The sequence below is a fragment of the Polypterus senegalus genome, chromosome 15 (assembly GCF_016835505.1).
Source record: "Polypterus senegalus isolate Bchr_013 chromosome 15, ASM1683550v1, whole genome shotgun sequence".
Lineage (NCBI taxonomy): Eukaryota > Metazoa > Chordata > Cladistia > Polypteriformes > Polypteridae > Polypterus > Polypterus senegalus.
In genome coordinates, this window is record NC_053168.1 from 1,246 (window position 1) to 14,380 (window position 13,135).

At 45.5% G+C, this 13,135-nt stretch overlaps 1 protein-coding gene across 7 annotated transcripts in view; it reads right to left on the minus strand.

Moving 5' to 3' along the window:
• Positions 1-370: 370 nt before the first annotated feature.
• Positions 371-13,135, minus strand: part of LOC120516185 — a 49,990-nt gene continuing 37,225 nt past the window's right edge. For 6 of the 7 annotated variants that reach the window (XM_039737675.1, XM_039737677.1, XM_039737678.1 and 3 more), the window contains 7 exons: positions 8,885-8,974; positions 6,186-6,269; positions 5,690-5,773; positions 5,119-5,196; positions 2,980-3,063; positions 2,490-2,573; positions 371-537 (listed from right to left, as the gene is read on the minus strand). In XM_039737675.1, coding sequence (XP_039593609.1) covers positions 386-537; positions 2,490-2,573; positions 2,980-3,063; positions 5,119-5,196; positions 5,690-5,773; positions 6,186-6,269; positions 8,885-8,974 — 656 coding nt within the window. In that variant the 3' untranslated portion in view covers positions 371-385. The remainder of the gene's footprint in view (positions 538-2,489; positions 2,574-2,979; positions 3,064-5,118; positions 5,197-5,689; positions 5,774-6,185; positions 6,270-8,884; positions 8,975-13,135) is intronic. The other variant, XM_039737682.1, reaches the window with a different exon arrangement.

Genomic DNA, 13,135 nt, shown 5'->3' on the forward strand with positions numbered 1-13,135 from the left:
CTGTGATTTAAAGCTGCCTTTAATAAAACTTCATAGTGATTTGGATAATAATGACGGCTTGACATTTGTTCTGTCAGGACAGTCCAAAGTCCAGAAAGCCATGTGGGTGGGGCTCGCAGTACACGGCGAATGACATCTCCAGTCACTGCGGTGTGAATTCACGTGTGCACTTGGCTACCACAGTGCACGTCTCACAGCGTCTAGTATGGCAAACGGCACTTGGAGGCGATGCCATGTCACTGGTGTCCCTTGTTTCTTGGCACTAACAGCAGACATTTGCCACTGTTGCACATGCCCATCCACGCCTCCTTCATTACCTTATGGCACCGTGACCCTGTGTTAGGATGATGACTGACTGACCACATTCTGTCTTTTACCTCTTTAATCATAAGAAAATGATTCTTGAATATTTATGTTGCTGCATTTTTAAAATGTTATTAAGATACGACTGACCTTCAGGCAGGTCTCCACACTCTTCAAATAATCCAGCATTTACGTTAGAAACGTCTTTGTGCTTTGGTTCAGAAATTGTCTCACCTACAACAAAACAAACACAGACGTTACAGGAGTTCTGATCCATTCCTCCATCTCCCCAATTTATAAATGTAATCTTTTTACTGCCCAAGTCATTCCCAGTAGCAGAGACCGGCAGGCACCAATGCCAGTCCACCACTGAGCACACTCACACATAGTGGCCAATAGAGGCCATAGAGGCCGCATCATCAGCCAGTCTAAAGAGTGCATGAAACTGGAGAACGTGAGGTAAACGCACACGGGAGAGGAATGAAAATGTAAAATCACATCGGCGGATCAGAGGAGAATCCAAGCAAAGTGTCCGGCACCAAAGTAGCAATGCTGTTCACGTGGTCACCACCTTAGGACCCATCAATCCCCACCAACACCGTGCTCAGCCACTGAATGAACCTTCTGATTTACTGCTGGAAAGTGTAAAGTAAGGACGATGACATTAGGGACGTCTGGTGGCGGCCACTGGTCTGTGACAAAGAGAAAGTTGGACCAGACAGTCCCCGGTTTGATCCTAATGCAAAGTGGAAGCCGTGTTTTGGTGGAATATGAATGTTATTAAATGAATCCACCCTGGTTCTTGTTATTACTTTTAAATAAAAGGCTTACATTCTCTCACCAGAGCAAAGAGTGAAGTTGGTGTCTGACAGCAGGGACAGCAAACATCAGCTGCATGCAGGGAAGAAAAGCAAGAAATTGCTTAGGAGGGGAACGCAAGGCAGAGTCAGCAATTTTAAGATCACCAGTTTGATAGCAAAGAGTTGTAAGGTGCTGGGCGAGCATGTCGAGTGTGAGGCTGCGCAGCACGGAGCTTCTGCTCACAAGACTTGGAGAAGAAACCAAAGCAACAGTGCAGGGAGAAGACTTCAGGCCTATACATGGAGCCCAGAGACGTGAATAGGACTTCAAGATTTCTCTAATTTAGATCTGGGTGGCAGGCAGGCAGGCAGGCAGACAGACAGACACAGAATTCATTGGTCCCCAAGGGCTATTTTAAGGGCATCGGGTAACAAAATTGGAGATGACAGATTTCTCCTCTCTTTCAAGCTCAGTCTTAGGCCAGACGCCGACCACACGACTTTGAGTCAAGGAAGACTTGATGACTGCAGTTGCCGATCTCATTGCCTCGGGAATGTCAGATTACATGACGAGGAATCGCAGAAGAAGAAAAGTTCACGTAACTTGTCAGCACACTTTCAAACTTCAAAGGCAGAGCACGCTACGACTCGCTAGGACTCTCCAAGAAGGCAATGAGCGACATTACATCACTGAAAAGTCACACCAAGTGACCTCAGTAACGTATTAGGTGACAGCTCTCATTTGTAAATCACTGCTGACCTTACAAATCACATTACTTTTAATTCACGTTACTTATTAACAATAACTGAACCCTTTATTGAGTGAGCTGACGAAGACCAAAAAGAGGGTTAAATATCAACGCGGCTCTTCTTCTCAGCCAGACGAAGCACCAACTGCTCTTGGGCGTCGTGAGGTGGCTGGGTCTTGTATATGGAGTTCGGCCGGAGAGGTCGCATTGTGTTTGATCTTTTTTTTTTTAATTTCTACTATTGGGTCCTGATGATGCATTTCTTTGCTAGCTTGCCATTGGTCAATTCTACAGTAAAAATTTGATAAAAAAAGCAAGCTAATAATGCAATAACTGAGTCAATAACTGTCCGTGTGAAATCATTCAGCATTAAAGAAGAAAGTAATCAAATAACTCATCAACGCTACATATCTGGGGACAATCCCGCCAAGTTGAACTTTTTATTGCTAATCGAGACCAAGACACATTTTTGCTTTATTTGTAACTTTACCGCCTAATTCATTGGCACAAATAAAACTGACGACAGGAGACTCTTGGAACAGCCGCACCACTAAGAAGTGTGAATCGCCTGCCACCCACTTGAGCAGCTATGACACACGTCAGTTAATAAAAATCATTTCTCATGGCCACGACTAACCTGCAGAGTGCGTCGGATTCTCTCCAGAACTTCCAACTGCTACTTCAGTCGGCTGACCAGCCTTTGGCTCAGAAGCCTTTTCAACTGCAATTAAAACAACAAGAGAAGGTGACTACACGTTTATCAAAATATGCAGCATAAATGGGGGCGCCAATGGAATACAAAAGCTGCTCTGACATGGCAGGCTGTCACTTAGTAAAGCAGAGAAGTAACAGCAAAGGCCCAGCTGAACGGCTGCTGTAAACTGGGAGTTTAGACTTGACGTGGGCTTCACTCTCCACTCCTCAGCATCCATCATGCATCTGTAAAGACACAGTGGGCATGGAGTCTCCACTTCACACAATGAGAACAAATCTGTGCCACGAACACCAAGGCGCCGGTAAGTCAGACACCCGAGTAGCAACAGGCGCTCGAAGATAACAAGGAGCTCATTGGTGGACATCACCTACATAAACATTAGATTGTCCCGTGACCGAGTAATCTCACCAACCTTTAGGATGATTTCCAAAATCACCGAGTATTACAGAATCAACCTTCGGAAAGCTGGCCTGTGGCGCGCTGCCTTGCTTCATACCTGTGTAACAAGATAGAAGAGGAAAAAGATGGTCAGTATCTCAGTTATTTACTTTATTTTATATAATCTTTAACAGCAAACACCACTGCCAGACACGTGACGGGATCAACAAGATCATCATTAAATACCAACCCTTAAGAACCGCATCAGCAGTGGGCACCAGGAGAACCCTGGATGTGCCCGACAAACGTCAAGAAGGGCACGACGACGCTGACAAAGTGGCATGAAGCATGGCTAAAGAAAAGGACCACATGGGGCCGTGGACAGGGGGTTCTGAGGTGGGCTCTCAAGGCTAGCGGGTATTTACTTCTTCTGTCCTTATACTGCGTATGTGCAAACTCTGGCGCTTATTTAATACTTTTAACATCGTTAGTGAAAAGCTTCTTTACAAAGCTGACACACGCACTTCTTTACATACTCAACGTGTCAACTTGAACTGCTGTGCGGACTTGTGCTTCTCCTGATGCGTCGCAGGTCCTTCTCATATGAAGTTAGTTAAACATTGTCGTCATGAAGGTCACCGACCCTATCAGGGTGACATCTGAAGGTCTCTAAAGTCCAACTCTCCGCCACCCTGCCTGGCCACTTGCGCCACGTGTCTGTGTTTCTTTGTGGGAAGTAAAACTTCCCCGCGTTTATGGAAGACGTGCCCTTAAGAACTGCAGCAGAATTAATTTCAGGGTAACTGGCAGGACCTGCTGGACTACAAAACTGTTTAAAGAGGTAATTAGCAAACACCTGGCAACTGTCATGGCTTCCAAGTGTCTGGTAAACGCTAGTGTCCAGCTGGGCAAGGTGAACCCGCATGTGGCAGCTGATCTGGAACTCACTGGTGAAAGAAGGACGTTCCTGTAAAGTGAAATTCCAAAAAGGAAGATAAAGACGATGACATCTGGAAAAGACCTGACCGGGCAAGTGGCATTTAAGGTTCATGTTTTGGTAAATGGTGCGTGTTCTGTGGAATAAATCTTATTTCATTTGTCATTTTTAAAGGTCTGATGTAAGCGCCGTTAATGGCAGACACCAGTGGTCAAGTGTGAGCTAACAGCCTGTTGAATAGTGACAGTCAGTCCCACTCCACCTGACTGGAGCTACACTGGGGTGACACTCGGTGACATTGTCCGAGGGGCTTTACCAGCCTCGCCTCTGCTTTCTTCCGCCCTGCGTGTCCGTCTTTCCCTTCCATCTTCTTCTCAGCACAGATTCTGTCCAACACATTTGCTCTTTTTGCTGCTCTTATCTGAGGTACAGACAGCCCTGGAGAAGATCCTCTATGGCCTTCCACCCTCAACTACAGAAGCTCGGGGGTCTCCAAATCAGCCTTGCTAGAGTTCAGTCACAACTTTGGATTGAACAAGAATTTCACAGAAAAAAATGCAATGTTTTAAAAACTACAAAAATACTTTCAGCTAACAAAACTGAGCCCAAATGCAGAAACAGATGGCAAGTCCTGAAATGTCTTATATGATTATATCTTTGGTCCTGAGGGTGTTGCTTGTAAAGTTACTACAGACACACACACACAAAACACAACATATCCTATATATCTCTAAATACGCAAAGTCCTGATCACAAACTGATATTTGGGTGGGTGACGCTTGTACTTGGCAGGTCAGTCAGCGATGCCAGCAAGGGAAAGCAAAAGAGGGCACACCTGATGAGCCCCAATTAGGGCAAAACACGAGTCACGTACTCTTTGTATTATTTGGCAGGTATCACCCATTATACATGAAATAAGATGTGTGTATATATATATATGAATATGTGATAAGTACATATATCACTCAACAGGAAAAGAGTCAAGGCCACGTATTACTACTCGGGAGGTCAGCTCTGTCTGCTCTTTCTGGGTTAACATTAATATGCCGTTGCTGAAATCAATACAAACATGAAAACCCCTCCCAGCATTCATCATCGCATCTCCCCAGCAGTCCCAGTGCTGCTACTGCAGAGCAGACCACAAAAGACCCCAGAGAGGAAGCTGCCAGATACCCTGCCGGAGGTTCAAGGAGCAAATCGGACGAGCTGCCTAGACGTGTACAGTGACAGACTAACCTGGAGGATGTGCGTCGGCAGAACTCCCACTGGGCTTCCCGTTGACCACCGGCGTTCCATTTTTGAGCAGCAGTTCAGCTGTGTGTGAAAAGAAGAGACACAATTGTGCGGTGAGCGACTCACTTCTGTACACGCAGCCTGTGTGTCCTTCTGCATAAAGCCGACAGTCTCAGATAAAGTAAACGTCCGTCTGGCGTGAGGGTCACTTGAGCCGGCAGACCTCGTGTAGCTTAAGGAGGCCGACTGGCACTTCAGGGCACACAAAGCAGGGCTGGGCAGTTTAACATTTCAAAGACCCGCTACACCAGCGCAGCTTACGGCAAATAACTCATCAACGCTACATATTTGGGGACAATTCCGCCAAGTTGAACTTTTTATTGCTAATCGAGACCAAGACACATTTTTGCTTTATTTGTAACTTTACCACTTAATTCTTTGGCACAAATAAAACTGACGACAGGAGACTCTTGGAACAGCCGCACCACTAAGAAGTGTGAATCGCCTGCCACCCACTTGAGCAGCTATGACACACGACAGTTAATAAAAATCATTTCTCAAGGCCACGACTAACCTGCAGAGTGCATTGGATTCTCTCCAGAACTTCCAACTGCTACTTCAGTCGGCTGACCAGCCTTTGGCTCAGAAGCCTTTTCAACTGCAATTAAAACAACAAGAGAAGGTGACTACACGTTTATTAAAATATGCAGCATAAATGGGGGCGCCAATGGAATACAAAAGCTGCTCTGACATGGCAGGCTGTCACTTAGTAAAGCAGAGAAGTAACAGCAAAGGCCCAGCTGAATGGCGGCTGCTGTAAAGGGTGGGGGAGTTTAGACTTGACGTGGGCTTCAGTCTCCACTCCTCAGCATCCATCATGCATCTGTAAAGACACAGTGGGCATGGAGTCTCCACTTCACACAATGAGAACAAATCTGTGCCACGAACACCAAGGCGCCGGTAAGTCAACACCCGAGTAGCAACAGGCGCTCGAAGATAACAAGGAGCTCATTGGCGGACATCACCTACATAAACATTAGATTGTCCCGTGACCGAGTAATCTCACCAACCTTCAGGATGATTTCCAAAATCACCGAGTATTACAGAATCAACCTTCGGAAAGCTGGCCTGTGGCGCGCTGCCTTGCTTCGTACCTGCGTAACAAGATAGAAGAGGAAAAAGATGGTCAGTATCTCAGTTATTTACTTTATTTTATATAATCTTTAACAGCAAACACCACTGCCAGACACGGGACGGGATCAACAAGATCATCATTAAATACCAACCCTTAAGAACCGCATCATCAGTGGGCACCAGGAGAACCCTGGATGTGCCCGACAAACGTCAAGAAGGGCACAACGACGCTGACAAAGTGGCATGAAGCATGGCTAAAGAAAAGGACCACATGGGGCCGTGGACAGGGGGTTCTGAGGTGGGCTCTCAAGGCTAGCAGGTATTTACTTCTTCTGTCCTTATACTGCATATGTGCAAACTCTGGCGCTTATTTAATACTTTTAACATCGTTTGTATGCCAGCTTTGTAAAGAAGCTTTTCACTCAGTTGTTTACGTACTCGTCAACTTGAATTGCTGTGAGGACTTGTGCTTCTCCTGATGCGTCGCAGGTCCTTCTCATATGAAGTTAGTAGAACAAATCACAGCACAGAAACTGCACTCGTTAAAGCAGTCAATGACTTGTGGGTCAATGCAGACAGAGGCCATTTATCTGTTCTCATCCTCTTAGATCTGAGTGCCAATTTGACACTATTGATCACAACATTTTTAGAAATCGCCTTAGTCAATGGGTGGGCCTCTCTGGCAGGGTCTTAAATTGGATTGAATCCTACTTGGCAGGTAGAAAATTCTTTGAATTGTAATTACCACAACTAACAAAGACCCCTGATATCCTATATGGTGTACCACAAGGCTCTATCCTAGGTCCGCTGCTCTTTTCGATTTACGTGCTTCCGTTAGGTCAGATTATCTCAAGGCATAATGTGAGTTACCACAGCTATGCTGATGACACACAGCTGTATTTATCAATAGCACCTGATGACCCGACTCTGTTGTTTCACTAACACAATGTCTTACTTGTGTTTCTAAATGGATGAATAGTAATTTTCTCAAGCTAAATAAAGATAAAAAAGAAATTGTAGTGATTGGCAATAATGGTTATAATGAGGTTATTAGAAATAAACTTGATGCATTAGGATTAAAAGTCAAGACGGAGATAAAAAGCTTAGGGGTAATTGTTGACTGTAATCTGAATTTTAAATCGCATATTAATCAGACCACTAGGACAGCAAACAAAGCAAATTCTCTTATATCATTGAAAGATGCTGAGAAATGAGTTCACACGTTTGTTTTCAGTCGTCTAGATTACTGTAACGCACTCCTCTCAGGACTACCCAAAAAAGACAGAAATCACTTGCAACGAGTGCAGAATGCAGCTGCTAGAATCCTAACTAGGAAAAGAAAATCCGAACACATTTCTCCAGTTTTGATGTCACTACACTGGTTACCTGTGTCATTCAGGATTGACTTTAAAATTCTGCTTATGGTTTACAAAGCCTTAAATAATCTCGCCCCATCTTATATATCGGAGTGTCCGACACCTTAGATTCCAAATCGTAACCTTAGATCCTGAAATGAGTGTCTGCTCAGAATTCCAAGAGCTAAACTTAAAAGAAGTGATGAGGCGGGTGGCCTTCTGCTGTTGTGCACCTAAAATCTGGAATAGCCTGCCAATACGAATTCGCCGGGCTTATACAGTAGAGCACTTTAAAACACTGCTGAAAACACATTACTGTAACATGGCCTTCTCATAACCACCTTCATTTAATCCTGATGCTCTGCATATTCAATTAATTATCATAACTATTCATGGTGGGTCTAAAATCTGTACTGTCCCCTACTCTCTCTTCTGTTTCTTTCCCGGTTTTCTGTGGTAGCGACCTGTGCCATCACCACCTAATCAAAGCCCCGTGATGTTCCTTCATTGATGGATTAAAGGCCAGAAGTCTGCATGACCATCTTCATCAAGTCCTTCTATGAGAACCCTGAATACCATGAGGACTGATTGAGGTCATTGACGTCCGGTAGAATGCCTAGAGGGGACTGGGCGCTCTCGTGACCTCAGACCCCCTGCAGATTTTATTTTTTCTCTCCAGCCGTCTGGAGGTTTTTTTTGTTTTTCTGTCCTCCCTGACCATCGGACCTTACGATCATTCTATGTTAATTAGTGTTGTCTTATTTTAATTCTTACTTTGTCTTTTATTTCTCTTTTCTTCATCACGTAAAGCACTTTGAGCTCCATTATTTGTATGGAAATGCGCTATATAAATAAATTCTGTTGTTGTTGTTAGTAGAACATTGTCATCATGAAGCTCGCCGATCCCATCCTTCTACAAAGAACATCACGGTGACATCTGAAGGTCCCTAAAGTCCAACTCTCTGCCACCCTGCCTGGCCACTTGCGCCACGTGTCTGTGTTTCTTTGTAAACCTCCCCAGCATTTATAGAAGACGTGCCCTTAAGAACTGCAGCAGAATTGATTTCAGGGTAACTGGCAGGACCTGCTGGGCTACAAAACTGTTTAAAGAGGTAATTAGCAAAGGACCGGCAACTGTTATGGCTTGGAGTGTCCGGTAAACGCCAGTGCCCAGCTGGGCAAGGTGAACCCGCATGTGGCAGCTGATCTGGAACTCACTGGTGAAAGAAGGACATTCCTGTAAAATGAAATTCCAAAAGACGATGGCATTTGAAACAAACCTTGGTTTGGTTTCCAGAACCCTCCATAAAATACAAAATTATCACTGGATACTTTTTTTTCTGGATTATCAGCATCTGGCTCCTTGATATCTGAAATTTAAAGACAGATTCAAAAACTTCATGCAATTATATCACTAATTCTTTTTTCTTTTTTAGATCCCACTTGAAACCAAAGTGCCGTTATGACCAACGCTGCACATTCTCTCTCTGATACGCCACTCACCGTTCGGCTCATTGAGGGCATTGAGCGGCGCACACACACACACACACACACACACACACACACACACACACACACACTGCGGCTGTAGCTGCTCTTTTTATCTTTACCCATCTCAGACGTCTTCTTTTGTTTCAGTCATTCTCGTGTGTATTTGTGGGTTGTTGTTTGTCTGTAAAGTGCCAAAGATGCCCCCGGGGACAGATATCTATCTATAAAACGGATGTGATTTTTCTTTTCATATGCAGATTTACTTTGGTTTACTATGAGATATGTCAGAAATACAACAACAAAAAAAAGCTTTATACGATTAACAAAAGCTTTTGACGACAGTTAAAGCAGATTTGTTCATCTCTGCACGTGGAAATTGAAAATATTGTTAAAATGGATCTCCCACAAACTTCCAAAAAGCAGCCGGCTGTAAAATGCATGGATGGAACGACGAGGACTGCGTGACGCTGAGACGGCGCGGTCAGGTGAGCTTTAGATTCGGTGCCAATTATTATGTGCAGGAAGATTTAACCGAAGTGGACAGAAACCAAGAGCAGGGAAACATGGAAAGAAATCCACAAAGGTGTCGCTTGGTACTTTACAGTTAAGACCGAGCTGTTCAAAAGTATCAAATTAACAAGAATTAGAGACGGACAACGCCAGCGATCATCAGCAGATGGACCGAACACATCAGGCCATTTAAATGATAAAAAGGAGAAAAAAAAAAAAATGGACCATTAAAACAATGAGGATTCTCCTCGACATCAGACGTGATGAGGCCTTGGACATCTGCTGGTCACCTCCCTGTCCTGCAGAACGAAACTTCTAATTTAATATTCCAACAAGAAATCCTGTCAAGTTGGAGTTGTAGGGCAGAGACAACAAAACCGAAGTCTTTTGGAGAAATTGGGGCAAACGTGAAGACAATCAAGACTCGAGTTGGGTTTGGGCAAAATAAAAGAGAATTTGTTTCTGCAGGGTCAAAGTTCAAACTGAGTGACCTCTTCGTGTTCCTCTGACTTGTTTTAATAAAGGAGATTGTGGGGAGGATTCAGACACTTCAGTCATTGAATGAGGGGACTCCATTGTGTGCAAAGCAGACATTTCAACAATGCTGTATTGCATCTCCTCTTGGGGTCACCAAGAGAAAATGGGAAAAGACGCAAGTTAGTCACATGACCTCGATGACCTGAGACGATCACAGTTAATGTGGAGTTAGTGACAATACGACGAGGGAGGGACAGACACTTCATTCATCCCCTCAGGGAAATTCAGGCATCCAGAAGCTCAAACACATCAGTTACATTGTTAACAATTATTATAAAGGCAAGGAGAGCAAACATAAATAAATAGTTAAAAAAGTCCAAACTGGTCACCTGTTACGGTGTTGGAAGGCAGAGTGGTGACCCGAGCAGGAATCACTTGTGTTGACAACGGTGTTCTAAACTCTCGCGGCGGCAGAAACAAATGATCTCCTAAAGCGCGGTGAGGGAAGACCCCTCTGAGCTGCCACAATGCTGTTGTCAAGGGCGGCCTGTACCTCCTCCACATCCTCGCCACCACAGTTCCCAGTGAGTCCACAGTCCCGCCCTGCCTCGGAGTGCTTTAAGCATTCAAACTGCCTCCCCAACAAACAGGACACTGGCAAGGACTGCCTGATGGCGTACACTGAATGGCCGGAGGACGACCAGTCTCTCCTGAGGACAAACAGCCTGCTCTGCCCTCTTCCTGTGGTGTCCCCAGACCAGTCCAGACTGTCATCAAGCCTCAATGTCCTCCCCTCCCCTTGGATGCTGACAAATTAGTCAAGTGGGAGCCCCGGCCTCCATTGGGTTCAGGACCAGGCGTTTCCTTATTGTTTCAGTCACTGAAAGCTCCAATCAGGTCGCTATGCCCCCTTCCTGCCCATTCCTTACACACGCCACAATTATTATTCCTTTTCTCAAAGTGTTTCTGTGATATTTGGGCCTCAGTCCTCACACATTATATACACTTCACGTCAACATTTTGTCATTACTGCTGTAGTTAGTTATAGGTTCAACATTTGCTGTCATCGCACACTTGGACAGATCGGACAGCCATAGTCCACCATGCAGACAGTCGCCCTGTCGATGTCAGGGTCTGCCCCATTCTCCCGTGACTCCAGCAGGACTTTCCAATCTGTACACTCACAGCATCCCCTCAAAGACCCTCGAGCCACAGGTGTCCGTCCACGTCCGGTTGCAGGCAGCCTCAATACTCAGGCTTTTGTTAGACTGTGCTCTGATTTACCGAGTGATGGGCAGGACCCCTGATGTTGGCATAACACTGTCCACTGCTTTATTTTCCCTGGTGGGACAGTTGACATACTGTGAAAAATGAGTCAAATGGGAGGAAATGTGGACAAGATTGAAATCCCTGGAAATGGGTCCGTAATCGCCTGACAGTCTTGTGAGCGATGTCACATGTCACTCTGGGCTCCGCCCAATGGTAACAATGTGACAAAAGTCTCAGAGTACATAGCATGGTTTGATAGTGACCCCCAAGAGTTCAACATCCCGAGATTTGTCCCCAAACACTGCCAGTCCCCCGTCTCTTTCCTTTCCAGTGTCTCTCATGTCTCTGTCGAGTCAGGGATGTCATCCAACAGTCTCCGTCAAACACATTAAACTACATTCACGAAACACCCGCTGGTTCTCCACAAGCGCCTTCAGCTCCTTTGTTAAGCAAAGAGTTGACATTCGCCGTGAATGTCCATCTGCCAGCCTTTAGTGTAGCACAGGCTTGAAGAGCTGAGATGTTCAACACCACCTGAATGAAGGAGCTCCTCCTGTAAACTGTCTTACTAGCCGATCCTTCACATAAGCCACTTCACTAGCCGTGCTAGGAGCCATAGGGCCGGGCCGCGCTGCGCTGCCTCTCGGTGTGGCGCGGGAAGGGTCCTGGGCCATTAACCTGCCTGTAGAAAACACTTGTTTGCTATTCCGCTGCATTTGACCCCGAGAGCTGCCCTGGCGCTTTAGTGGATGGGAGGATGATGGGGTGAAGCACACGAGGCACGCTCTGCCGTTAAGGCCAGTCCCCAACCAGTGCTTTCCACAAAGACTTTTTCTTTTTTCTCGTGTTATTTAAAAAAAGCCAAACTAGCCTGGCTGAATTAGTGCGGTACTGGGAGAGAAATGCACAAATGAAAATGGCAAACATGTTGGAAGAGCAGCCTATTCGGTCCAGCCAGACCCCAGGTAGCCGATGGCTGGGGTCCCACTTACTGCGTTTGTTTGCTTTCGCAGTCTGGTGGTCTCTTCAGATCACGGCATACAGAATTCTACAGACAAAAGGCACTCCCTGTGTTTGTCAGAAGGCTCCTCAGAGCGTGCCCTGTGATTACTTGAGTGCCCAAATACGGGTAACCTTGATGCCTAAGACAAGGGCACTTGCCATGTTTCATTTCTAATTTCATTGTCCCTTATACTTAGCCACTAAACAATAAATGGAATATTCATATGGCAATTAAAAAAGCAAACGTGTGTTAAGATAAAATGAAGAGGCAGTGGTATATGGAGGATTGAGGCTTAGGGATGACATCTCCTGCCAGATTCAAAGACATTCCTGTCAGTTCAAGTCTCACCCAGAAGGCGCTGAACGGCTGCACGTTAGCCAGAAGTGAGACTCCAGTGCAGATAAAAGAGGGGCACAATCCCAATGCTTAATGTGCCATCTGGAGTCCACGTGCCAAGTAGACATGTACATGACCCTGTGGCCACTTTTTAATAAGAACAAACGCAGATTACAAACAAAAAGCAAGGAGCCTTATTGGTTATTGTTCAGTAAAATGGTGTGTGTTCTGTAAACTATATCTTATTTAAGCATTTAAAAGGTTTGATGTTAGAGGTTTTAGCTGGAGACACCCACCGGGGCAGCAGCTGGTGGTCAAGTGTGAGCTTACGGACAGTCGACTGGTGACAGTCAGTCCCACTCCAGCAGACCGGAGCTACACTGGGGTGACACTCGCTGACATCCTCAGATGGTTTACCAGCCGCGCCTGGGCTTTCTCGTGCCCG